This window comes from Lepidochelys kempii, chromosome 7 (assembly GCF_965140285.1).
Source record: "Lepidochelys kempii isolate rLepKem1 chromosome 7, rLepKem1.hap1, whole genome shotgun sequence".
Classification (NCBI taxonomy): Eukaryota; Metazoa; Chordata; order Testudines; family Cheloniidae; genus Lepidochelys; species Lepidochelys kempii.
Genome location: NC_136386.1, coordinates 30834096 through 30859526, shown reverse-complemented (window position 1 = coordinate 30859526; position 25431 = coordinate 30834096). Strand labels below are relative to the sequence as shown.

Genomic DNA, 25431 nt, shown 5'->3' with positions numbered 1-25431 from the left:
GCACAGCCTCTGTGTGTGGCTTTTGTGGGTGCGGGGAGCCAGGACTCCTTGGTGGTTCCCAGCTTGGGGAGAGTGGAGTCTAGTGAATAGAGTGGGTTGGGGCTGAGAGCCAAGACTCCTGGGTTCTGTTCCAAGTTCTGGGAGGGGGAGTGGTGTCTAGTGGTTGGAGTAGGGTGGGGGCTGGGAGCCAGGACTCCTGGGTTCTGTTCCAAGCTCTGCTACAGACTGCATGAGCTGCAGCAGGTAGTTTTCCCCGGCGCCCCACCCCCCGTTGGCTGGCACAAGCAATGTGTGTGACTGGGCTACATGGCTACCCTCACTCCTTGGACTTTAAACCCCCATCCTGATGGGGTTAATCAGCAACCTGTCCCCACATTGGCCCAGCATAGGTGGTTGGGGTGGGGAAGAGAGCCATGCCCTGGCAACCCTCCCCACGTGGCTGGAGCTGCCTGTTAGTCTGGGAGGAGCATTGCCCCCAGAGCTGCCCTGTATTTATTCCATCTCAGCCCCCCTTTATATTGCCCATCCTAATCCTTTCTGCCTCTCGCCCTGCAGGAGTGGCACTGTTCCTCCTCCACCGCAGGGCAGGTGCTGTTACCCTGCCTGCCCCTGCTAATCCCTCCATAAGCTGATCCAATGCTAGAGCCAGCTCAGCCAGGCGCAGGGGTTAGAGGTCACTGAGGACCAGCTCTTGCCCTAGTTTCTTGGGTTCCGAGGCAAGCCCTGTCCCGGATACCTGGGTTCTCTGCCTGACTGAGGCCTGCCCCTTTCTCCATGTTTACCCCACACATTTTGGCAACGCCTAGGTTGATGCAGTTGCAGCACTTGCAATGGGGGCTGGAAGCCTGGGCTCCTGGTTTCTATCTTGGCTCTTGGAGGGGAGAGGGTCATAACAGGTGTGCCTGGCCTTGATGTCTCAGAAAGCCAGCTTCGCCCCAAGCCCTCTGGGCCTAGCTGAACAAACACAGGCAGAACTCCCTCAGCTTCCTTGACCTTGCCCGTTGTTCCAGCAGCCTCTATAAAACCAGCTCCTCCTTATAACTGCTCCGGGCTGGCTTGCAGGGAGGCTAACAAGGCCTAGCTGCTTCTGAGCAGGGGTGGGGAGTGTGCTCTGCTGGGTTCAAGCAGGGAGCACTGGGAGGCAGGATGCCTGGGTTCCATTCTCTGCTTTCGGATGGGGTGGGGCAGCTGGTTGGAGTCATGCAATAAAAGCACAAGAGTGAAGGACAGGATGGGAGGGAAATCTTGTTTGCAAGGGAAACTGCTGAAGGGAGGGGGCGGGCTGGGGGCCTGGAATGGAGTCACCCCTATGAAAAACAGCACTTCCTGTGGCCCAGGGACCTGCAGCCCAGAATCCCCTGCTGAACCCCCGCCCCACTTCTTGTGGCCCACCGTCCCCCATCCCGCTCCCTGTGGCCCCCTGCCCTGTTCCCCACAGCACGCACCCACCCACCCGCCCTGCCCTGCCCTCTGAGGCCCAGCACCCCCTGCTGAGTCTTGCCCCCCACACTAACCAAGCCCTGCACCCTGCTCCTTATGGCCCAGCACTCCTTACTGAGCCCCTGCCCCACTCCCTGCAGCCCAGTGCCCCCTGCCAAGTCCTGCCCTGCTCCCTATGGCCCAGCACCCCCCCACCCTGCTCCCTGTGACCCAGCACCTCCTGCTGAGCCCTGCCCCGCTGTCTATGGCCCATCACCCCTTGCCAACCCTCCGGTCCCAACTCCCTGAGGTCCAGCACCCCCTGCTGAACCCTGCCCTGCTCTGCTCTCTACTGCCCAGCACCCTGCTCCTTATGGCCCAGTGCTCCCTGCCAAGCCCTACCCCGCTCCCTGGGGCCCAGCACCCCCTGTTGAGCCCCTGCCCTGCTCCCTGGGGCCCAGCACCCCCTGCTGAGCCCCTGCCCTGCTCCTTGCAGCCCAGCGCCGCCTGTTGAGCTCCTGCTCCACTCCCTGTGGCCCAGTGCCCCCCGCCAAGCCCTGCCCCGCTCCCTGCAGCCCAGCGCTCCTGGTGAGCCCCTGCCCCACTCCCTGTGGCCCAGTGCCCCCCGCCAAGCCCTACCCCACTCCCTGCAACCCAGTGCCTCCCCCCGCCCCTCGAGGCCTGCCCCACTCCCTGTGGCCGAGTGCCCTCTGCTGAGTCCCCGCCCCGCTCCCTGGGGCCCAGCGCCACCATCCCACCTCAGGCCTTGTTCCCTGTGGCCCAGTGCCCCCCACTGAGCCTGCTTCCTGCGGCCCAGTGCCCCCTACTGAGCCCCTACCCCACTTCTTGTGGCCCAGTGCCTCCTGCTGAGTGCCCGCCCTGCTCCCTACAGCCCAGCGCCCCCCACCTCTCTCCCTGCAGCCTGGCTGTCCTAACGCATCCCCACCCCGCTTCCTGCAGCCCATTGCCCCCTGACGTGTCCCCGCCCTGCTTCCTAAGGCCCAGCGCCCCCCACCCTTCTCCCTGCAGCCCAGCGCCCCCTAGTGCTCTGGCTCTCTCTGGGCTGTGATGCCTAATCCCTGCTAATCCCTGCTGCATCCTGGCAGTGTCTGTCCTTGGAGCAAGCAGCAGGGGCTGGAGGGGCCTGGCCCTGGGCAGAGGAGAGGGCGCCATGAGCTGGCCGGGCGAGACTTGGCAGGAGGGGCTGCCGGCACGGGCACTGCAGGGGGTGAGGGAGCTGGAGCAGCGCCTGGAGTGGGCCCACAAGGAGCGGCTCCAGAAGCAGGCACAGCTGGACACACTGGAGGCCGCGCTACACAAGCAGAGGCAGAAGGTATATGGGTGGCACCCACACCCATTCTCACCCTGCTGGGGGGTGGCACTCAGGGAGGGCAGCCTGTGGCTCCCAGCAGGCCAAGCACCACTATGGCTGAGTCAATGGCTGTGCTGCAGGGCATTCGCCCATGCCCCCTGAGCCAGCCAGTTCTCCCTGCCCTGGGCCAGAGCAGAGTTCGTGTCTCCATGCCCAGTTCATGCCCCCAGCCGGTGCACACACCTCTGGGCTGTGCACTCTTGGGCCTCTCCTCCTGGCCTTGCACACTCACACCCCATCCCTTGTAGCATGAGGAGGAGCGTGGCACATGGGCGCTGCTGGCCCGGGAGCGGCGGGACCTGGCTGAGGCCTGCGAGCAGCAGGAGCGTGAGCACCAGCAACTGAGCCGGGAGCTCCAGGCCAAGGGGACGCAGCTGAGCCAGCTGGAGGGGCAGCTGGGCCGGGCCGCTCAGCGCATTGAGGAGCTGGAGGAGGAGCTGCGGAGGTACCAGCTGGGGAATGGGAATGCCAGCGAGACGATGGGGGGTGTTAGAGGGCTGTGGTGCCTGGCACTGAGGGAGGGCACTGCCTGAGACAGGTCGGGGGACAGCACTAAGTGGGGTGCTGCCCAGGAGCAGGTGGAGGAAGTACACAGGGGTATCTAAAGGTCAGGGTTGGGTGTTGCCCAAGGGAAGGCGAGGGGATGTGTGGGTGCAGTAGGTGATATTGTTGGGGTAGGGATGGTATGATGTGGGGGTGGGGTGCCTGGGGAAAGGTGAGGGAATCTGGGAGGTACAGTGTTGGGATAGTGGTGGCAGGGGGCAGAGTGAGAGTGGGGGAGGGTGCCCAGGGGATGACGAGGGGCACCACGGGGAGTGGTTTGTGGTGTTGGGGTCGGGGAACACTGTGCAGGGTGCAGGATGGGGTTGAGTGAAGTAGTGTTGGGGTGAGGGGCACCAGGAGAGCTATGGGGCTGAGGGCACTGAGGCTGGGTATGAGGGGCCACTGGGCAAGCAGCACTAATCTCTCTCTGGGGTCCCCCAGGTGCCAGGCAGAGCTGGATAACCTGCGGTCAAGCACCCACCTGACCCATTGCTGGGCCCCCCGGAAGGAAGGTAAGGAGGGCAGAAAGGAGGGGGGCTCATTCCCATCCCAGGCTGATGGGGAATTAGAGCTTGTGACAGACTGTTGAGGAGGGGGTGGGGGGGGACAGTCAGATCCCCTTGGGGAGTTGATCATCGGCCCTGCAGAGCTGACCAGGTCTGTCTCCCCACAGGGGCTGAGCTGGGCACTTGGGAGCAAAACCCCAGGCTAGAGAACAGACCCCGAACACCCAGCATGAGAGTGAGTACAGAGGGTGCCCCTCAACCCCAACCTCCAGCCCCCACCTCCAGCTCGGCCAGTGTCCCTCAGTCCTGACTCTCAGCCCCAGGCTCCCCCACACCAGCTCTGCCAATGTTCCTCAATCCCAACCTGCAGCCCCCTGGTATCCCAGGCCTGAGTTCTCCCACCTTGATCTGCTGGTGCCCCTCACTCCTGAGCTGCAGCCCCTGCCCCATTCAACTTGGGTGCATTTAGTAAAGGCCCGTATCCCTCACCCCCATATCGCCCCTTCTCCAGTTGCAGCCCAGCAGCCCCAAGTTGGGGGAGGAGCAGCTCGTACATCGAGGGGCTGCCTGGCACAGTGTCCCTCCTGGTGGCCCTGCCCCCACAGAAGACAGTCAGAGGATCCCATCCCATAGGGAGGAACCTAGAGAGGAGAATTCAGGTAAAACTGCAATGAGGTTGGGAGAGACTTTTCATGCCCAACCTAGCTATGGCAGTTTCTCCTTGTAAGCAGGTCACCAAGCCCGCCAACCTGACCCTGCCCTCCCTATAGTGGGGATCAGGATGGGTCCTGGGAAGGGCTGGGGCAGGGGAGGGGCATTAGGGGAAACCCCCCTGTTCTCACCCCTGAGATCCAGGCTGATCTCCAGGTCCTGAGAGTTAAGCATTCTGGGTAACTTGGTTACACAGGGGCTGATGTCCAGTCTGGGGGGAATGCAGAGAACTGGTTGAGGACTGCAGGAGGAGCTGGGCTCAAGTCATATACAGGGGTGGGGAGGGTGCCATGTCCAGGGTCTGCACAGGAGAGAACTGGGGCTGGTGTCCAGTAATGGCTGGGGAGGGGGATGAGCCAAGGGCTGCGGCGGGGGTGGAAGGAATTAGACTCAAAGACTATGGGGCCAAGGCAGTCCTTGGTGCCAGTGGTGGAAGCCCACACGGCTCATGATGGTGGAGGAGGGCAATGGCTCCAGGCCATTGAGGGCAGCAGTGCCATTTCTCACCCCACCCTCTCCCCCGCAGGGCCGGGGCGCGGACCCCCTGACGTGGAGGCCTGGGAGTTGAGGGGGGGACTGCAGTCAGTGCAGCAGGAGTTGGCCCAGTGCACAGAGCAGCGTGACCAGGCAGTCGCTAAGGTGAGCATGGGAGAGTCGAGAGGGAAAATGGGTTAGCCTCATACTGAGTAGGAAGGGCCACTTGGGGGCTCATGGAACGGCTGCAGGGTGCAGTACCGCCTGCTGCTCCTAGGGGGCATGGAACTGCTGCAGGGTGCGGTACCTCTTGCTGCCACGGGGGAGGGGGGGCGCATGGAGATGTTGCAGGGTGCGGTACTGACTGATGCCACGAGGTGGGGCTCTAGTCCTTGGAGCACAGGGGCTGCGGGGATCAGAGTGGGGAGGCCTAGAGCAGAGGATGCAGGTCTCAGTGGCACTGTGCAGGCCCTCTCAGAGGTCCAGAGAGGCCCGGGCCACTTCCAGCTTTTGAGGCCCCTAGCTGTAATAAAAATAAAAAATGATGACACATGGTCTAATCTTGTCTCATCAGAACTGATATATTTTTATTAATATTTATGAACATTTTTTATTCTTTGATATGACAAAATCCATATCAGTTAACAAAAACATTATGTCTTTTACCAAATCACATCTCTTATTTGCTTAAATCTGCAGCTCTAAGCGGAGAGAGTGTGTCACATTTTGGTCTGATAGGGATGCGCATAAAAACAAGTTGCGAAACTTATCAAATGCCAAAAAATTAACAAGTGTCTAAATTTGAGGCCCACTTTGAGCTTGGGGCCCAGGCCAAATGGCCCTCCTGGCCCCCTCTCTGATTGGTCCTGGCGCTATGAGGGAGCCCTACAGGGGAGGGATCATGCCCCCAGTCATATTCCTGCTGCAGGTCCCCTTCCCCCCCCCCCCAGCTGTGGTGAACAAGCAGGACACTGGTACTTCTGGAGGGGCTAGGTGAGGGATGTAGTCCTTGGGGTGTGTGTTGGTTCTCCATGGGTGGCACAGAGCCATTCAAGGACTTGCCCAAGTCTGACATGTTGTTCCCCCCAGGTGAGTGCCCTGGAACGGCGGGTGCAGCAGCTGTTGGAGGAGTTGAGAGGCCAGAGGCAGAGAGCAGGGGCCGCGCAGCGCCGCCTGGAGCAGCAAGAAAGGGAGCACCGGCAGGTGGGAGAATCCCTGCTGCGTGGCCCACCCCCTGCTACCCCCTTCTGCAGCACAATCCCCCCAACTTGGCATAGGCCCCTTATCCCATCCCCACCTCACAGTCCCTCCCCTGCACCTGGCACAACCCCTCCTTCCTAACAGTACCCTGCCACCCTCCTCCCCTCCCTTCGGCCCCTGACCCTACTGCACCAATCCCCCTTCTGTGCTACAGCCCCCACACTGCTGTGGCCAGCCACCCCCCCCCCACACCCAAGTGCTTCCCCAGCCCAGAACAGCCTTAAAAGGGGGCCCGAGGCTGAGACCCTACTCACCACAGGGGGGCCCCTTGGATCCCCTCCACCCCCACTTGGGGCTCCAGTGGTTGTGATGATGCATATCACCCCATCTGTTGCAGGAGCTGGCAGAGCTGGAGAGGCACCATCGGGAAGTGCTGGAGCAGCAGGGTACCCGGTCGGATATCCCTGCACCCCTCCACTGCCCACCAAATAAGGTGAGGGGGGTGTTGGTGCCAAGGGACAGAAGGGTCCCAGCATCCTGTGGCAGGGAAAGGTCCATATCCCATTTCTCACCCTGCCCTATCACAGCCCACGTCACTCACACACCTGTCTTCAGCAGGGCCTGGGGGGATCGGAACGGGAGCGGCGCCCCCCAGGCTGTGTCCGGCGCAGCCTCATCACCTCCCGGCTGGAGCGGGTGCCTGAGAAACGAGGGACAGCTGGGAAGGTCAGAGGTGAGATGGGGGAGTGGGGTAAGGGCGAGGCTGGGGAGCAGAAGACAGGGCCTGGGGAAAGCAGGGGTCAGAGGTGGGGGGAGGAGGGGATGCTGAAAGGGGGGCAGTGGACAAGGTTGGATGTTTGGCCTGAGGCTGTGGCGGGGGTGGGGGCCCTGCAGGGGTGTAGGTGTATGGATGGGAGGGGTGGTGTCTGTGAGTATGGGGATTTTGAAGGGGGCTGGGTGTGTGTCTCAGGGACCATAGGGGGCCTCAGGGGAGGTCTGGGGGTCTCTCTGTACCCTGCACCAGCCCAGTGTGGGCCCAGGGGAGCCCCCTGGCACCTTGTCCCCCTAACCGCTCCCTCTCTGCTCTGTTTGTCTTTCCCCCAGGTTCCTCAGCACAGGGTCCCCGAGCCGTGGGCAAGCTGGTGCCCGGTGGGGAGCGGGGCCGGGAGCCAGAGCCCCCCCCAGAGCTGCAGGCCCTGAGGGCTGAGGTGTTGGGGCTGCGCCAGCGCCTGGCTGCCTCTGAGAGCCTGCGCAAGGGGCTGCTGGAAACCTGCTGGAAGCTGCGCCAAGGCGCCTGGGACCTGGCTGGGGAGCGCCGGGCCCTGGCCGAGATGCTGCCGGCCCAGGATGCCACCATGCAGCGCAAGGAGGCGGCCCAGGAGCTGCATGGGGCACCAGGGCCCAGCCCGGCCAAAGGGGAGGGGAGGGAACTGCAGGCCCTGGCTGTGGAGTTGGAGGCTCAGGTCTGGGGGGCACCAGGGCCCGGCCTGCCTCAGGGGGATGCTCAGGAGGTGGGAGAGCTGCAGGTGCTGCGGGGGGAGTTGAGGGCCCTGGCCCTGGGCAAGGCTGAGGCAGAGGCCCAGGCGGCCCAGGCCCAGGAGCGGCTGCGGCGGCTCCAGGAGACATTGGGGTTGCAGACAGAGCGGCTGGCACTGGCCTGTGAGGCCCAGAGCCAGCATGTGGCAGAGCTGCTGACTGAGGGGTATGAGCGGGAGCGGGAGCTGGAGTGCCTGGGCCAGGCGCTGGGGGAAGCGGGCCGGGTCCGCGGGCTGCTGGAGGCTGAGGTGGGGCACCTGCGGGTGCTGCTGGGTGGGGAGACGCCTCCCACCCCTCTCCCTGAGCCACCCCCCACAGTCCCAGAGCCTGGCCCCATTGAGCCAACCCCCACAGTCCCAAAGCCCAGTCCCGCTGAGCCGCCCCCCACAGTCCCAGAGTCCAGCCCCCCTGAGCCACCTGCCACCAGCTCCGCTGAGCCACCCCCCACAGTCCCAGAGCCCAGCCCCGCTGAGCCGCCCCCCACAGTCCCAGAGCCCGGCCCCGCTGAGCCGCCCCCCACAGTCCCAGAGCCTGGTCCCATTGAGCCGCCCCCCACAGTCCCAGAGCCCGGCCCCGCTGAGCCGCCCCCCACAGTCCCAGAGCCCGGCCCCGCTGAGCCGCCCCCCACAGTCCCAGAGCCCGGCCCCGCTGAGCCGCCCCCCACAGTCCCAGAGCCTGGTCCCATTGAGCCGCCCCCCACAGTCCCAGAGCCCGGCCCCGCTGAGCCGCCCCCCACAGTCCCAGAGCCTGGTCCCATTGAGCCGCCCCCCACAGTCCCAGAGCCCGGCCCCGCTGAGCCGCCCCCCACAGTCCCAGAGCCCGGCCCCGCTGAGCCGCCCCCCACAGTCCCAGAGCCCGGCCCCGCTGAGCAGCCCCCCACAGTCCCAGAGCCCGGCCCCGCTGAGCCGCCCCCCACAGTCCCAGAGCCCGGCCCCGCTGAGCCGCCCCCCACAGTCCCAGAGCCCGGCCCCGCTGAGCCGCCCCCCACAGTCCCAGAGCCCGGCCCCGCTGAGCCGCCCCCCACAGTCCCAGAGCCCGGCCCCGCTGAGCCGCCCCCCACAGTCCCAGAGCCCGGCCCCGCTGAGCCGCCCCCCACAGTCCCAGAGCCCGGCCCCGCTGAGCCGCCCCCCACAGTCCCAGAGCCCGGCCCCGCTGAGCCGCCCCCCACAGTCCCAGAGCCTGGTGCTGCTGAGCCGCTCCCCACAGTCCCAGAGCCCAGCCATGCTGAGCCGCCCCCCACAGTCCCAGAGTCCGGCCATGCTGAGCCGCCTGCCACCAGCTCCGCTGAGCTGCTCCCCACAGTCCCAGAGTCCAACCCTCCTGAGCCACCCCCCACAGACCCAGAGCCCAGCCCCCCTGAGTCACTCCCCACAGTCCCAGAGCCCAGCCCCCATGAGCTGCCTCCCACAGTCCCAGAGCCACTTACTGCCATCCCCTCTAAGCTGTCTCCCACAGCCCCAGAGTCTGGCCCCCCAAGGTTGGCCACCCCCACCCCTGCTGAGCTGCCCCTTCCCCCGGAGTTGCCTCTCAGTGCCCTGGAGTTGGCTGTGTTTAGCAGGATGTGGGATCCCTCCACAGACCTGCCCCTGCTGGCGGGGAAGCAGGCCTGGCACAGTGAGCGGGCACAGCTGCAGAATATCCTGTGGGAACTACAGAAGTCGACAGGCCAGGCTGGAGTGCAGGAGCAGGTGAGTGAACTTGGGGGAGGGCAGTTCTCCAAATTCCCTCCCCCATGCACCCCTGCCTGACCCAGGGCTTCCTTGCCCCATACCCCCAGCTCCTGTCCCAGGGTTCCCCTGCCCCATTCTCCCCAAACTTGGGTTCCCATACCCCCAACACGTGGCTGCGCCACCCCTTCCACAACACCTTTACTCTTTCTATGCCACAGCCCACCCCACCCCTTCCACCTTCCCAATGAGCCATCTGTCATCAGTGTCCTCCATCTTGGACCAAACTGGTCTCGGTGTCACCCCCCTCACCCCTTTGCCCCAGGGTCAGGCTGGGGTTCTCTGGGGCTGAACCCTGCTTACTGGGATAACAGGATCCGTCTCCTTTCTCTTCCCCCACCCCCGTCTCTTCCCAGCTGGAGGAGGTGCTGTCCCATCTGCTGCAGGAGAACCGGGCCCTGCAGGCTGAGCTGGCGCTGTGGCAATCTCATGCCCGAGAGGAATGTACCATGCCTGCCACTGGAGACGGACAGCATCAGGGGACCTCAGCCACCCCCACTGCAGCACCTCTAGGGGACAGAGGCCAGGGGGACCTTGCTTATGGTAAGGGGGGGACATGGAGTGTTGGCTCGTTTTGGGGGCTGAGATCAGGGCTTTTGCCCCAACTCTGCAAGGGAAGGGGGCTGGGCATCAATGGGGTGCACTGCCTTTCGGGAGGAGGGGTGGCACCTGCCTGCAGGTCGGGGGCAGGGGCCTGGGCAGTTGTGGGAATCATGGGGGGAGAGAGCCCTGGGTATTTGGGGAGGGTCACTGGAGAAAGGGGGGTCATGGGTGGAGGCTCAGGCATCAGAGGGTCATGGGAGCAGACCCCTAATCTGTATCCCCATCTCGCTTTCTCAGTTCTCCGGACTGCCTGGCCGGGGGCACAGGATGCCCAGACCCAGACGGAGGGGCCGGTGCCGGGCCAGCAGCACAGGGAGCTCATCTCGGCAGCCTTCGACCACACTCAGTATGAGCCCTATGGGCTGCCTGAGGTCGTCATGAAAGGTGCGTGGTGGGCGGCTGGACCAGGCACATAGTGTAGGCACTGCCCATGTCTGGGGGTGCTGATGTGTGGGGGGCAGTTCAGGGAGTTATGGAATAGGCAGCATTTGAGGGGCACTATGGGGCAGGTTATGGAGCAGAGGGGTTCAGGGAGGAGGTATGGGACAAGGGGAGCAGCAGACTGTCAGGGGTATGGAGTGGAGGAGATACAGAGCAGAGGGGTACAGGGCAGGGGAAGCACCAATTTGGAAGGGTTAGTGCTAGGGGAGTAGGGGGAGGCATCCCAGATTATGCCTACATGAGAGTCTCATACACCCCCCGCCACCTGCAGCCAGTGACCGTGCCCAGGCTCGGCTAGGAATTCTTTCCCCCGCCCCCTCGCCGCCCCAGTTGATTTTCCATCCTGCTCAGCAGCTCTAAGCTCTGCAAGGAGGGGCAGGGGTGCAGTACTGATTCTGGCTCTGATCCCTCCCCATGCAGCTGCCCTTCCCCCCAGCAGGACATTGGAGCGAAAGTGGAGGGAGGGGGGACCACTAGCAGTGCTCCCAGCCCCCAGGGAGTGAGAGATTGGGATGGGGGCTCACTCCTAGCAGAGCTCAGCCCCCACATTACTCAGCCCCAATCTCACTCTGTGCCCCACCCACAGGTTTTGCCGACATCCCCTCCGGCCCCTTCTGCCCCTATGTCCTTCGGAGGGGGCTCCTGGGCAGCACTCCCTTGGCCCAGCTGGCACCCAAAGCTGAGCCGGAGGAGGATCCCGCTGAATCTGATATGGGCACCAGTGTCTGAGAGCATCTGCTGGGTGAGCAACCCCTGTATGCACCCCTGAGCTCCACCCCAGAGGCAGCTGCATCTTTGCATTGGGGGTGCCAATATGATGATTTCTGTGTTTCACATTCTTTTCCATTCTCTTTCCAGCTTGGGTGGCAGAAATGTGCCCCCCCGTCCCCCTCCCCCTGCTACAAAGATTCCTGAACTTGCCTGGAGCTCCCAGCTGCTATGTGGCACCTTATGGCTGAGAAGGGGAGTCCTTCCCCCGTTCCCTTCACAGGCTGGACATGCGTAACCCTCTGGGATTTGTTTTACAACTTGGCTTCCTTAAGGTGCTAAAAATTGTGGATACTACAGCTCAATGGGCTCAGAGCTGCTCAGTGCCCCCTCCCTGCACACAAGGAATGGGGCAGCTCAATGAATGGGGTTAATTGGAATCTCTGTCACCTCCCCCCCCCCCACGCACACAGTTTGAAGGGAGTTAAGCCCTCTCTTCATGGCTCAGGGAATCAAAGGGCGGGTTGTGTCCACCCACCCAAAGTTTGGAGGAGCTACTGTGTTGAGTCATCCCCCTTGAGAGGTCCACAGCAGAAGTGCCTCAGAAAGGGGGTGGTGCAGTGCAGGGAATTTCCCCCTAGCCCCCAGCTCTGGGGTTTGTATGTAACTCTGTCTCCCCCGGCCCCAATAAAGTTCCTTGCCTCAGCTCCAGGCAGCTCCTGCCTGCATCTTTCCACCTTCGGGGGGTCTGGCAGCTGCATTGCTCCCAAGCTAGTCTGGGCTGGAGACACCCCATTCCTGTACAGGTCTCCAGCACTTCAGGGTGAGAGAGTGTTACATCAGCCCCCACACAGAACCCAGACATCTGCAGGCAGAGGGACAGTAGTGCCCCCACCCCATTCTGCAGGGGGGAAATGGGCACAGAGAAGGGACATGGAGCAGCTGAGAATTGAACCCAGGAGTCCTGCCACCTCCTCTGGGGCCAGGGAGGGAGCAGTGCAGCGGGACTTGGGGGGCTGCACCATCCCAGGGAACCCCCAGCAAGGGGAACCCCTCTATCCTAAAAAATCATCCCAGAATCCCATGGCAAAGGGATGTGTCCCCACCTCTGTCCCCCTGGGTACCCTATGCTGGTACCAGCCTGTCCCCTCTCTGTGCACTGCCCCCCTCCATGCTCCCCCCCCAAGGGTTAACAACCCCCCCCCATGCTATCTGCAGTTCCTGCAGCCTGAGGCTCCGGCTCCCTCTGGCTGTGGCTGGGCGGAGGGGGGGAGGCTCCTGGCAGCTCTTGGGCCAAGGGGGGGTGGGGGGAAGGCAGGCCAGCAGCTGCCCCATCCTGGGGGGGGGGGAAGGAGTGAGGGAGGGAGGAGGCTTCACCTGTCTGCTGGATCCCAGTGCAGGGAGGAGCCGCTGCTGCTGCTGCTGCTAGCGAGCGAGCGAGTGAGTGATACAGGGGGAGGGGGGGTGCTGGGGCGGGTACCACTCCATCCATCCATCCCCTTCCCCCGGAACCCTGGGCCCCACTGCCCGCGCTGGGCAGGGAGACGGGGGCTGAGGGACCAACTGGGCTGGGCGACAGTGGCTTTATCTGGCGTGTGTCAAATGTGCGAGAGACGTGTGTGTGGTAGCCTGTGACATGTCAGACAGCCGGGGACGTGTGTGAGATGGGGTGGGATAGTGCGCGTGTGATACAATGTGTGATGCTGTGTGAGGCAGTCCAAGTACGAGATACAGACAGGAGAGAGGGGATGTGTGTTAGATGGGCTGTGACAGTGTGTGAGCTACAGTGTGTGACAGGGTGCGTGAGACAGTTCGTGTATGAGACACAGACATGGGGATGCATGTGAGAAGGGGTGAAACAGTGTGTGTGTGTGAAAGTGTCCATGTACTGGAGACAGGCACGGGGATGCATATCAGATGAGGTGGGACAATGTGTGTGTGATACGTGTGATGCTGTGTGAGACAGTCCAAGTACGAAAGACAGACATGGGGATGCGTGTAAATGGGGTGGGACAGTGTGTGTGTGATACAATGTGTGACAGAGTGTGAGAGACACGTTGTGTATGAGACACCGACACAGGGATGTGTGTGAGATGGGGTGTGACAGTGTGTGTGTGATACAATGTGTGATACGGGGGTGCATGAGAGGCACCATGTGTGTCTGTCACCCCCTGCTGGAGAGAACGAACCCAGCTCTCTGTGTGAAACAAGTGTGTCTAGGTGTGTGTGTGTACACCATAGAGGGCAACAGAGGGCCGTGTACATCACCCCCTACTGGCAGAGGTCAGGAATGCAGCAGCTGGGTGCTCCCCCTGCAGCTGGTGCTCCTGCCCCGCTCCCGACAGCCGTCCGCTGGGAGAGGCCGGGCATGGACGCTGGCTGGCTGGCGGCCCTGTGCAGTGCCAAGCCTGCGGTGGCGGCACCAGGGTTTGGCGGGGCAGAGCTAATTGAAAGCTCCCGTTAATTGGGCTCTGGCTGACAGGTTGGATGGGGGAGGGCTGGCACAGAGCCAGCTGTGCACCAGGCAACTCCCCCCCACCCCCCCGCATCCAACCGGGACTGGGAGGGGCCGGGAGACTCAGCCCCCCTCCGTCGCTCCCTGGAGCCCAGCTACTGTAGGGTCTGGCTCTGCACGGCACCCAGGTGAGTGAATGGGGCAGCCTTTCCCCCGGGGGGGGGAGGAGACCCCCGCGCCCAATGCAAGGGGGGGGTATACAGTCCCTATGTGTGGGAACCCTGGTCCCGGGGTTAACTCCCCCAAGACCCTCCCCACCTGGGACCCCTGGGATTGGGGTTAACCCCTCCCTCCGACCCACCGCATGGCCCCCGGGGACTGGGGTTAACCCCCGCCCCCTGTGGGGCCCTGGCCCGGGATGGGGGGGGGTTCCCCCCGCCGCCTCCATGGCCATCTGAGCACACACCCGGCTGCTCCTGCCCCTTTAAGCTCAGCTCCTCCAGCGACAGCATCTCCTGGCAGCAGCCCCGGCGCCGTCTCATTGCCCTGCCCGCCCCGCCGGGTGCGCACTGCGCGCTGCTGCCCAGCTGGGGCCCGGCCGGGGGAGGCAGCAGAGCGCCCCCCTCCGGAGCTCCTTGGCCCGCCCCTCTGTCCGTGGGGGAGCGGGACGGGCTGGGCTTGCGGGGGGGGGGACCCACTGGGCAGAGGTTCCGGCTCCGAGCGGCGCTGGGGGGATCCCAAGGGGAGGGGGGCCGAGCCGGGGTGTCAGTGCAGCTGCCCTCCCGCCGAGCACCGTAAGGTATGGAGTGGGGGAGGGGGTCTCGGCGTGATGCCCCCACTCCCTGTCACCCCCTTGCAATGAGCAACCTACCCTCCCCCCCACATGGGCACGCTGGGGGCTGAGGCAGAGCGGGGGGGTGGGGTGGACGGGGCGGCAGAGGGAATGGGGGATGGGAGGGTATCACAGTGGGAATGGAGGGAAGGAGGGGGTATATCCCCACACCCCTCCTCCCGCAGTATCATGGGCATTGGGGGGTATTTGGGAGAACTGAGGTTGCTCTGTATTATGGGGGTGGGGAAAAGGGGTGTCTCTTCTCACCCTGCCAAGCTCCATGGGGTATTTGGGGGTGGAGGATGGTAGGTCTTTGTGTGGTGGGGGTTGTTGGAGGAAGATGGGTGTGGCGCTGGGGAGTGGTCTCCCCCTGCAGTGAGCTACCCCCAGCCACACCACATGGTATTGGGGGGTGGGAGATGGCATAGGGGGACGTCTGTGCAGTGGGGGATATGGGGAATTGGCAGAAGGAGGGTGTCTTTTCTGGACTCTGCCTCTGTCCCCTCCCCCCAGAGAGCTACCCCCAAAGCCCTCTATGCATGGGGTATTGGGGTGGGGGCATGGGGGATATTGGGGATATGCGGGTGTAATGGGTGTCTCTATGCAGTAGGGACTATGGAGGGTAGGCATTTTGCCATACTCCTCCCATCCCCCACCCCAGTGAGCCACTTGCCCCAGAGCACCATGGGCTACTGGGTGTGGCATATTGAGTTGGGGTTTTCTAAGTAGGGGGTTTATTGGAGGGGGCAAAGGGAGCATATCAGGGTGGAAGCTTTGAGCAGTATTGGGTATAGTGGAGGGTCTCTGTGTAGTGGGGTTATTGGAGATATGGATGGGGTGTATCAGGGTAGGGACTATGAGGGTCTCTAAGCAGTAGGAGTTATGGGGGGTATGGGTGGAGTGTATTGGAGTGGGACCTATGGGGATCTCTATGCAGTGCGGGTTATTGGGGGTATGAGTAGGGTATATAGTGATATCAGGGGTGTACGGGAGTGTAATGGGGTCTCCGCAGTGGAGGTTAATGGGGTATGGGTGGGGGGCTATGGGTGGTATTGGGATGTAATGGGTGGTCTCTGCAGTGGGGGTGAGTGGATTATGGGTGGGGCATATTGGATGGGGGTATGGGTAGGGTGTATCAGAATAAGGGGGCCATGGGTAGTATTGGGGGTCTCTGCAACAGGGGCTATTGGTGTATGGGTGGGGCTTATTGCAGTGAGGGGCTGTGGGTGGTATTGAGATGTAATGGGGGACTCTGTGCAGTGGGGCTATTGGGTTATGGGTGGGGTGTATTAGGATGGGTGGTATTAGGGTGCAGTGGGGGTCTCTGCACTGGAGGTTATTGAGGTATGGGTGGTAATAGTGTGGCCTCCCCCCACACTCATCCCTGTCTCCTCCCTGCAGTGAGCTCCCCCCTGACCCCTGCAGCCCCCCACCCTACCGAGAACCATGGGACACTGCCTCTCTGCTACTCGTCTAAGGAGTCAATCCTGAGTGGGGTGGGGGTGGAGCAGACACCCCTTAGTGAGCGGGGCAGCGTGATGCGACGGGCTACGGTGCTGGCCCTGCTGACCGTGGTGCTTGCCTACCTGGTGAGTGGCGCCTTCGTCTTCCGCCTGCTGGAGCAGCCGCATGAGAGCCGCCAGCAGGAGGCACTGCAAGCTGCCCGTGAGCAGTTCCTGCAGAGATACCGCTGTGTGCCCAGCCAGGAGCTGGACGCGCTCATCCTGGTGAGATGGTGGGAGAGGGGCATGGAGGGGGCAGGTGTGGGGCATGGATGGGGTGGGTGTATGGGGGAAAGAGGGGAGCAGGGGTAGGGCATGGGGGAGGGGGTAGCAGGCATTGGCGGGGGGGGGGGATGGGAAGTGCTGTGGCCACCACTGAAAGTCCCCTTAGTTACAGCGCTGCCAGTTCCTAGAGAGAAAGAGGCTCTCACTCGCTCAGGGATGGTGCAGAGCCTCCAGCTTTTCCTAAAATCCTAATGAATTAATTCTGAGTCCCCCAGTCCAGAAATTAATTCTCCCCCCCCCCCATACATCTGCCCCCCTCCTCTTGCAGCTCCAGGGGCTTGTCACCCTCCCTCAGTTTGGGGGGAGCAGGGCTGGGTTCTCTCTCCTCTCCTGGGAAATGCTGTCCACTGCTCCTTCTCTCTCTCTCTCCTGCCCCCCCCCAGCTGATATCTCTTGTGGGGGAGGGAGAGCATTACCTGCCTCCTGCAGAAGCCCTGATTGGCTGCCTTCCCAGGAGGTGGAGAAAGTGGGAGAAGGGCAGCCAATCACAGGGGCTTTTCACCCTCACCTTTGGGCCAGGCTGGAAAACACCTGAGACTGGCCAAAATCAGAGTTGTCAATGTGGGGAGGGGACGGTTGCAAGGGGTAGGTGGGGAGGGACAGTGCTGGAGGCATGGGAAGGGTGTGGGGGGCAGGTATCATTGGGGTGGGGCAGAAGCAGATGCAGGTTGGGGTGATTTGGGGGGCAATGGGGTGGGATGAGCCTGATGAGGGATTTCCAGGGGGAGATGGGGAGAGGAAGGAGAAAGAGGGGAGAGGTGGGGGACAGTCAAGTGTCTGGGTCAACAGCCGTGGGGCAGTCGGGAAAGGGTTGGCAAATATGTACTGGGAAAGCCAAGTTTGGGGGTAAGGATGTGGGGAGGGGGCAGCAGGAGCTGGTATTGGGTCCCCCCCATCATGCACTAGCATTAACTCTTTCCCGTCTCCCCCAGCATGTCAGAGATGCCATGGGTGCTGGCGCTGACCCCACAGCCAACAGCACCAATAGCACCAACTGGGACATGGGCAGCGCCTTCTTCTTCGCTGGCACCATCATCACCACCATCGGTACTGGCCCGGGGGGGGGGGTGCTGTGGGTAGGTATTGAGGGCAGAGCTGGTGGGGGTGCTCAGGGCTGCGATAGCAGGGAGCTGCAGTTCAGGATTAAGGGGCAGCAGTTCTGCCCCCTCCCTGCTGACTCCATGCCCCTCCCCCAGGGTTCGGTAACACATCCCCCAAGACAGACGGGGGGCGTCTCTTCTGCATCTTCTACGCTCTGGTTGGGATCCCGCTCTTTGGGATGCTGCTGGCTGGGGTGGGCGACCACCTGGGCTTCTCACTGCGCCAGGCCATCAGTAAGGTGGAGGATGTCTTCCTGGTGAGTGCCCTCTGCGTCTCCATCCCCCTGCCCCTGCAGAGCCAGGGCCCATGTACCCAGCAGCTCCAGGGTCCCCAGTGCTTCCCCCTTTCCAATCCCTTATGTCCAGCAGCTATAGTGTCTTCCACTGTCTCCCTTGGTCTCCCAGCCTCCTGTGCTCCCCCAGCAGTCCCCCCACGTGCCCCCTGCACTCACTCTCCGGGCTGTGTGCAGAGCAGGGCTGCTGCAGAGGAGAGGTCAGACAGTGGGTCAGGGAGCCTGGCTCTGCTCCCCTGCACTAGATCTCTCCCATTTGTGGGGCCAGCTTGGTTGGGGGCTCCTGTCCCAAGGGGCTCCCCAGTCTGTTTCCTCCCCCAACACTCTCTGCCCCCACCCCATGGGTTCCAGGGATTCCCTTCCCAGAGGTGGGGGGAGGGTTCTTTCCCTAGTTCCCCTCCTGGGTAGGGTGGCCACTTCCAAGGTGCAGAAAACCCAGCCTTTGGCTGCTCCACCACCTAACAAATCACAGCCCCTGGCTGTCACCCCATCAACCAATAACAAAGTCCGGTCCACGGGTCACACCACCACCAGAACCTGGCCACTGGCCATGCCCCCCATTAAGAAAAAGGGTCCTAGTGCCCATTACAGGTATTACTAGAATGTGTTAGGGAACCGTTTTACAAATCAAACAAACAACCGCCCCACAATCTGTATATTTGTATGTTATTTTATCATTTTTCTTACCTCATTCTAACACGGGCCACAATCCAAACTACAAGGCATGGATTGTAGAGTGCTTTAACATACCAAGTGAAAAAACCCAGCACAGAAAATCTTCTACCTGGCAAAGCAGTACAAAACCCATCCAGGTGGCACCTCTGCTGCCAGGGGGCTGTGTGAGGGGGTGCAAAGGAGTGTGTGTTGGGAGGAATCAGTGCATGAGAGGGGCAAAGGGGTTGGTGTGTGTGGTGGGGGGTTCCCCTCTCGGGGGTCAGAGTGTGCATCGGAGCGGGGAGGGGGCTTTCCCCTGGTCCTCCCTTGATGCTGTCTCCTCCCCCCCAGAAATGGCAGGTGAGTCCCACCATTGTGCGAGTTCTCTCTGCCCTGCTCTTCATCCTCATTGGCTGCATCCTCTTCGTCACCATCCCCACCATTGTGTTCCAGCGAGTGGAGGGCTGGACCCTGCTGGAGTCTGTCTACTTTGTGGTCGTCACGCTGACTACCATCGGCTTTGGGGACTATGTGGCAGGTAGGCATGGGGGGGAGCTACATGGGGGAGGCTGTTGGTGGTGGGCAGGAGGGGGGCTCAGTGAAAGCTGGGCTTCACGGGGGACAAGGGAAGGGGTGGGGAGCCTAGTGTGTGTGTGGGCTAGTGTGAGAGAGCCCCTGGTGGGACAAACTGTGGGAGGTGTGGGGAGCGGGAGACAGGGAAGGTGGGTGGTGGGGTGTGATGTCCTAAGTGGAGCAGAGGATGTGGTACAAAAGCTAATTATAGCACGACTGCTCAGTAATAGCGACCATAATGTAATTAAATTTAGCATCTCTGTAGGGAGATAATACACACACACACACACAAAAATCCCACTACAGTAACATTTAATTTTAAAAAGTGGAGCTACACAAAATGAGGACACTTGTTAGATGCAAATTAAAAGAAGCTGTCACAAGGGTAAAATGCCTGCAAGCAGCATGGGGACTATTTAAATACCCCATAATACAGGCTCATAGTGAATGTATACCCCAAATCAGAAAAGACAATACGAGGACCAAAAGAATACCACCATGGCTAAACAGCAGAATAATGGAGGCTGTTAGAAACAAAAAAGCACGCTTTAAACTTTGGAGATCAAATTCCAATGAGTTCCAACAAACTCAGGTTGGTTAAGGGTACAAGTGTAATAAGACAGGACAAGAAAGAACTTGAGAAGCAACTTGCTAAAGACGCAAAAACTAAGAGCAAGAATTTTTTAAAACACATCAGAAGCAGGAAGCATGTCAGATAGGCAGTGGGGCCAGACCACAAAGGTGTTAAAGGAGTACTCAAGGAAGACAAGGCCATTGCAGAGAAGCTAAAAGGATTCTTTGCATCAGTCTTCACTCCAGAGGATGTGGGGGAGATACCCCCATCAGAGCTATTCTTTTTGGGTGATACATCTGAAGTACTATTACACAGATGTGTCAGTGGAAGAGATTTTAGAACAAATTGATAATTAAACTGTAATAAATCACCAGGACCAGCTGGTATTCACCCAAGAGTTCTGGAGGAACTCAAACATGAACTGGCAGAACTACTAACTGTGGTCTGTAATCCGTCACTGAAACAAGCCTCTGTACCAGATGGCTGGAGGATCACTTAATGTAATGCCAATTTTTAAAAAAAGGCTCCAGAGGTGATCGTGGCAATTACAGGCCAGTGAGCCTGACTTCAGTACTGGGCAAACTAATAGAAACTATGGTAAAAAAAACCTGAATTATCAGTTAACTCTGATAAACCCACTTTGTTGGAGAAGAGTCAACACAGCTTTTGTAAAGGGAAGTTGTGGCTCATGACTCTAAGAATTCTTTGAGGGGGGGTCAACAAGCATGTGGATAAGGGCGATCTAGTTGAAATAGTGTACTTGGATTTTCAGAAAGCCTTTGACAAGGTCTCTCACCAAAGTCTCTTAAGCAAAAAGGAGTCATGGGATTAGAGGGAAGGCTCTCTCATGGATCAGTAACTGGTTGAAAGATAGGAAGCAAAGGGTAGGAATAAATGGTCAGTTTTCAGAATGGAGAAAGGTAAATAGTGGGGTCCCCTGCAGACTGGGACCTGTGCTATTTAACATATTCACTAATGATCTAGAAAAGGGAGTGAAAAGTGAAATGGCAAAGTTTGCAGATGATAAAAATTTACTTAAGATAGTTGAGTCGAAAGCAGACTGCAAAGAGTTACAAAGGGATCTCACGAAACTGCATGAGTGGGCAAGAAAATGGGAGATGAAATTCAGCATTGGTAAGTGCAAGGTAATGCACGCTGGGAAACATAATCCTAGCTACACATCCAAAATGATGAGGTTTAAATTAGATGTTGCCACTCAAGAATGAGATTTTGGAGTTATTGTGAGTAGTCCTCTGAAAACTTCAGCTCAATGCGCAGCAGTGGTCAGAAAGGCTAACAGAATGCTAGGAACCATTAGAAGAAGGATAGAAAATAAGACAGAAAATATTATTATACCACTATATAAATCCATGATGTGCCCACACCTTGAATGCTGTGTCCAGTTCTGGTTGTCTCATCTCCAAAAGGGTATATAGTGAAACTGGAAAACATTCAGAAAAGGACAGCAGAGGTGACCAAGGGTGTGGAATTACTTCCATATGAGGAGAGTCTAAAAAGACTAGGATGGTTCAGCTTAGAAAAGAGACAATCAAGGGGGAGTATGATGGAGGTCTACAGACTCGTGACTGGTGTAGAAAAATAGAGAAGTCTTATTTACCCCTTCCCACACTACCAAAACCAGGGGGTCACGGATTGAAATGAACAGGGAGCAAGTTTAATACACACGGGAGGAAATACTTCTTTGCACAGGGCACAGTCAACCTCTCATGAGATGTTGTGAAGGACAAAAGTATAACTGGGTTCAAAAACGAATTAGGTAAGTTCATGGAAAATAGGTCCATTGCTGGCTGTTGGCCACAATGGTCAGGGATGGATGTACCCCATGCTCAGGGCGATCTTAACCCTCCAACTGCCAGAAGCCAGGCGGGGAAGACGGGTGGATCTCTCCAAAGTGCCCTATTCTGTACACTCTCCCTGAAGCTTTGGTATGGGCTGCTGTCGGAAGACAGGATACTGGGCTAGATGGACCATTGGCTGTTCTTTTGTGGCCTGGGGGGCCTGGTACAGGGAAAGGAGGGTAGGGAGGGGGCAGAGGGAAGCAGGTGGAAAGGGGCTGGCAGGAGGATTGGGGCAGTGGAGTGATGGGGGATCGGGGTAGGGAGGGCACAGCTGGTGCAGCGCGGAGGTTGTGTGTGTTGGGGAGATGCTGAGACACTGCCCCCTCCCAGGTGATGGTATGGGGGATGACCACCCCTGGTACAAGCCCCTGGTCTGGTTCTGGATCCTGCTGGGCCTGGCCTACTTCGCCTCCATCCTCACCATGATTGGCAACTGGCTGCGAGTGCTGTCCCGTCGCACAAGGGCCGAGGTTGGTACCCCACACTTCCCCCCACCCCACCTCTCTGATCCCCTCACCCCTCAGACCCCCACATTGCCCCCATCCTGCCCCTTACCTTCCCACAGAACCCCACTATCCTGCCCCTCTGACTGCCCCCTTTTGCATCCTCTCATGGACCTCTGACAGACTCCCCTCTGCTGTGCTCCTCTGCCCCCCGCTTCCCTAACCCCCCTACTTTCTGCTATCCTGCCCCCATCCCTCTAGCTCCCGCTACGGAACCCCCACACTGTCTTGCCTCTCCGTCCCCCTTACTGCCTCCCCTTTGTATCCCCCCATGGACTCCCACTGTCTCCTCCTGACCCAGCACATGTGGGCTGACATGCGTCCTCTGCACCTCCCAACTGACCCCTCCCTCTGACCCCTCCCACAGCCCCTGCATCCCCCTGTGGACCCTGTCACTGCTCCACCCCACCCCCACAAGATACACCCACTGGTGGGTGCTGTCCTGGCACACACAGGCCATGTTCCCACCCTGCACAAACCCCCTAGCATGCACCCCCTCCAAAAGAGCCTCAACCCACATCCTGTACACATACCCCAGGGTGTGCCTACAGGTGAGGGAGTGGATGGGGGGTCAGCCTGATACCCCACCCCCAATCTAGCAGAGTGTGTGGGTGGGGAAGGAGATGGGAGGGGTGGCTCATGTGGAGAGGGGGCATGTCAGTGGGAAGGGATGGGGTGGGGAGGAGTAAGCATGTGGGGGGTCAGCGTGGAAGTGGAGGGGGGTCGGTAGAAGTGGAGGGGGGTCAGTGGAAGGACTTGGACAGGTTCCCTGACCCCCCCCCACTCTCCCCACAGACGGGGGTCTCACCCTGCAGGCTGATGGGGGCTGGGGTGTATGTTGGGGGGGATCAGTGGAGGGATGTGGGCAGGGAGGTCAGTGGGGAGGCTCGGTGATGTATGCAGTGGGATCAATGGGAGGTTTCCTTGCCTGTCCCTGATTCCCCTCTCAACCTACAGATGGGGGGCCTCACCGCTCAGGCTGCCAGCTGGACAGGGAATGTGACTGCCCAGCTACGGGTGACAGGCATGGGGCTGCCCGAGAAGCTTCAGAAGGTGGGAACGCTGAAGGGACACCCGCCCTCCCCTATGCCCCCGGAGCTTCCACCCACCATGCCTTCTCCCTCGCCTCGCCCGGAGCCCCCCTCTCCCAGCACCGCCCTACAGGTGGCACAGCTCAACGCCCACAACATGGCTGCTTCAGCGGGGGGCGGCTTGTGCCCTATAGACTACATGGGGGAGAACCTGGCCTTCATCGATGAGAGCTCCGACACCCAAAGCGAAGCACCCAGCGAAGGGGGGCTGCAGGCCAAGCGCCCCCGCCAACTCCGCCGCCTGCGTACCCGCCACACCCACGGCCAGCCCCCCGGCCTGCCCATGGACCTGCTGAGCCGCACTCGCCACAAGGGCGAGGCGGTCTAGAGGGGAGTGGAGCAACCCCAGCACGGAGACTGCCCCCCTGCAGCATGGTGCTACCTGTCCCCCCCAACAGCACGGAGACTGCCCCCTGGCCGTCAGCTGGGCCTACCTGTGGTACCAACTGGGCCCCCCTACACTGCCAGTGGGGGCCCCCCAACACAGACCTCCCTTCCCTCCTGGTACCAACTGGGCCACCCAGCATGGAGACATCCCATCCCCTTTGATGCCAACTGCCCCCCTGCTGCCAACTGCCAACCAAGCACTGAGACTGCCCCTCTCCCCTGGTACCAGCTGAGCACCCCTGTCACAGAGACACTCCATTCTCCATGGTCTCCTCAAGGTGCCAACTATCCCTCCCCAGCACCAGACCCTACCTACACCCAGCAAAGGGATTTGCCCCCATCCCCTTCCTGGTACCAGGAGACCCCCCAGTACAGGGAATCCCACTACACAGACACCTACCACCCCAGCTCACAGACTAACTTCCTCCCCTGGAGTGTCTGCGGGGCAGCTTGTGGGGGACACCCCCACCTCCCCTTAAATCTGTGCCTCATTTGCCTTGCAGGATGGATCCTTAACCCCCCCCAAAAAGGGGGCGGAAGGATCAACCTGCCAAATGATATTCTGAACCCCCAAACTCCTGGGAGGTGACCCCTCCCCAAATCAACTAGGGGGAGTTTATTGAACCAAACAAGGGGCTATGCTGTTCCCTGCTGCCTTCCTCCGTGCCGTAGGGAGTGGAGGTTTTCCACCCAGCGATCCCCCTGTGTGTCTGTTCTGTTGCCGCCCCCCCAATCCACACACACAAAGGTGCCTGTTTGACTCAGTTCGATGGATGATTTTTTGTTTTTGTTTTTTATTTTCCAGATTAAACCAAAATCTGAATGAGAGACACCGCATCCATGTGTCTGTCCAGGGTGGGGTGGCTGGCACAGTGCCTCAGAGAGGTGGTGCTCAGAAGGCACTAGCCCAGGAGGGGTGGGGGAGCATGGAAGAGATGTAGTGGGGTTCAGAGGCAAGGGGTTTGATGCGGGACAGGAACTGGGGGGGCAGTGCAGAAGGGGTGCTGGGAGTGGAAGTAAGTGGAGCACGATGGAGGTGAGGTCACAGAGTGGGGGGTGTCACCCTTCCCAGGGGTCTTCCAACCCAGGGGACATGTGCAAGGTGTGGTGTAGGGGATTGGGGACCTTGGGGGGTGAGTCTCCTCCTCCCCCAGCTCTGCTGGGGGCAATGAGGGATTCTGGGGTCCCTGGGATGGGATGTGGGGGCCTGGAGACCGTTGCCCAGCAGGATTCTCCTGTTGCCATGGCATCACCTCAGGGCACCACGGCGTCCTGGTCTGAGTGGAGTGTCTGTGAGTCCATCCTTTCCTTTGGGGGGGAGTGTGCATGATCATTGTGGTCTCTAACCCCCCCAAACTCCAGCTTCTCTCTGTGCCCCATAGTGGAAGGGTATAGGGGGGCACAAAGTAGGTGGGGGTCATGAGAGAGGGGGAGTGGAGGAGTAAATGGGGGGCAAAGGTGTGTGGCTGGGTTTGGCGGGTTAGCAGGTGTGTGTGGAGGGGTAGGCAGATGTCGGGAGGAGTGACCGAGCCGCAAGGGGCATGAAGGATGTGGGGACTCAACAGGAGTGCTGGGGTGGGTATGATTGGGTACCAAGGGCATGGGGGGGCTAAAAAGGGGTGGATTGGGTGGGGGCCGCTGGCTCTGACACTTCCTCTCCCCTTGGTGTCTCAGGCACTGAGCTCACCCAAGTCCCTGGGGCATCATGAAGAGTGGAGATGAGCCGGACACAGAGCAGGTAACAGGACATGTGAGGTGACACCCCCAAAATCCCTCGGGGGTGTGTGCAATGGAGGATGCAACATGGATGGGAAGGCATCTGGGGACACTATGTCTCAGTTTGGGGGGGCCTGTCGGGGCACTGGATCCTGATTTCAATGGCAGGTGCATCTGGGGCACTGGTCCTGGTTTCAAGGGCAGGAATCTGGGGGCATGAGGTCCCCATTCAGGAAGGGGCTCTGGGTCTCAATTTCAAGGATGGTATCTGGGAGAGCTGGGCCCCAATTCACAGAGGGGTGGCAGTGGCATCTGGGAGAGCTCCAGTCCTCTGGGTAACCCCCTTCCAGCAAAGGGGCTGTGAGGG

At 60.4% G+C, this 25431-nt stretch overlaps 3 protein-coding genes across 6 annotated transcripts in view; all 3 read left to right on the top strand.

Annotated features, from left to right (window-relative positions):
- Positions 1-2470: 2470 nt before the first annotated feature.
- Positions 2471-11951, top strand: LOC140914286 (uncharacterized). Of its 3 annotated transcripts, none has more exons than XM_073351725.2 (14): positions 2471-2752; positions 3040-3236; positions 3776-3846; positions 4008-4075; positions 4352-4499; positions 5078-5190; positions 6115-6228; positions 6623-6718; positions 6844-6958; positions 7330-9449; positions 9803-10031; positions 10329-10475; positions 11119-11274; positions 11391-11951. In XM_073351725.2, the coding sequence occupies exons 1-13, from the start codon at positions 2591-2593 to the stop codon at positions 11259-11261; spliced, it is 3723 nt and encodes a 1240-aa protein (XP_073207826.2). In that variant the 5' UTR covers positions 2471-2590; the 3' UTR covers positions 11262-11274; positions 11391-11951. The 3 variants fall into 3 exon arrangements, with proteins under 3 accessions (XP_073207826.2, XP_073207827.2, XP_073207825.2); XM_073351726.2 differs by having other exon boundaries at positions 6841-6958; positions 9845-10031; XM_073351724.2 differs by having other exon boundaries at positions 6841-6958.
- A 1829-nt stretch (positions 11952-13780) lies between these two features.
- KCNK4 (potassium two pore domain channel subfamily K member 4) lies at positions 13781-24176 on the top strand. 2 transcript variants are annotated; one of them, XM_073351730.2, is made up of 7 exons: positions 13781-13883; positions 15929-16254; positions 17247-17361; positions 17511-17671; positions 18713-18899; positions 21698-21837; positions 22828-24176. In XM_073351730.2, the coding sequence occupies exons 2-7, from the start codon at positions 16066-16068 to the stop codon at positions 23287-23289; spliced, it is 1254 nt and encodes a 417-aa protein (XP_073207831.1). In that variant the 5' UTR covers positions 13781-13883; positions 15929-16065; the 3' UTR covers positions 23290-24176. The 2 variants fall into 2 exon arrangements, with proteins under 2 accessions (XP_073207831.1, XP_073207832.1); XM_073351731.2 differs by lacking the exon at positions 13781-13883 and adding an exon at positions 13896-14494.
- Positions 22839-25431, top strand: part of CATSPERZ (catsper channel auxiliary subunit zeta) — a 16289-nt gene continuing 13696 nt past the window's right edge. Inside the window, exons 1-2 of the mRNA XM_073351734.2 lie at positions 22839-22923; positions 25023-25086. Coding sequence (XP_073207835.2) covers positions 25054-25086 — 33 coding nt within the window. The 5' untranslated portion in view covers positions 22839-22923; positions 25023-25053. The remainder of the gene's footprint in view (positions 22924-25022; positions 25087-25431) is intronic.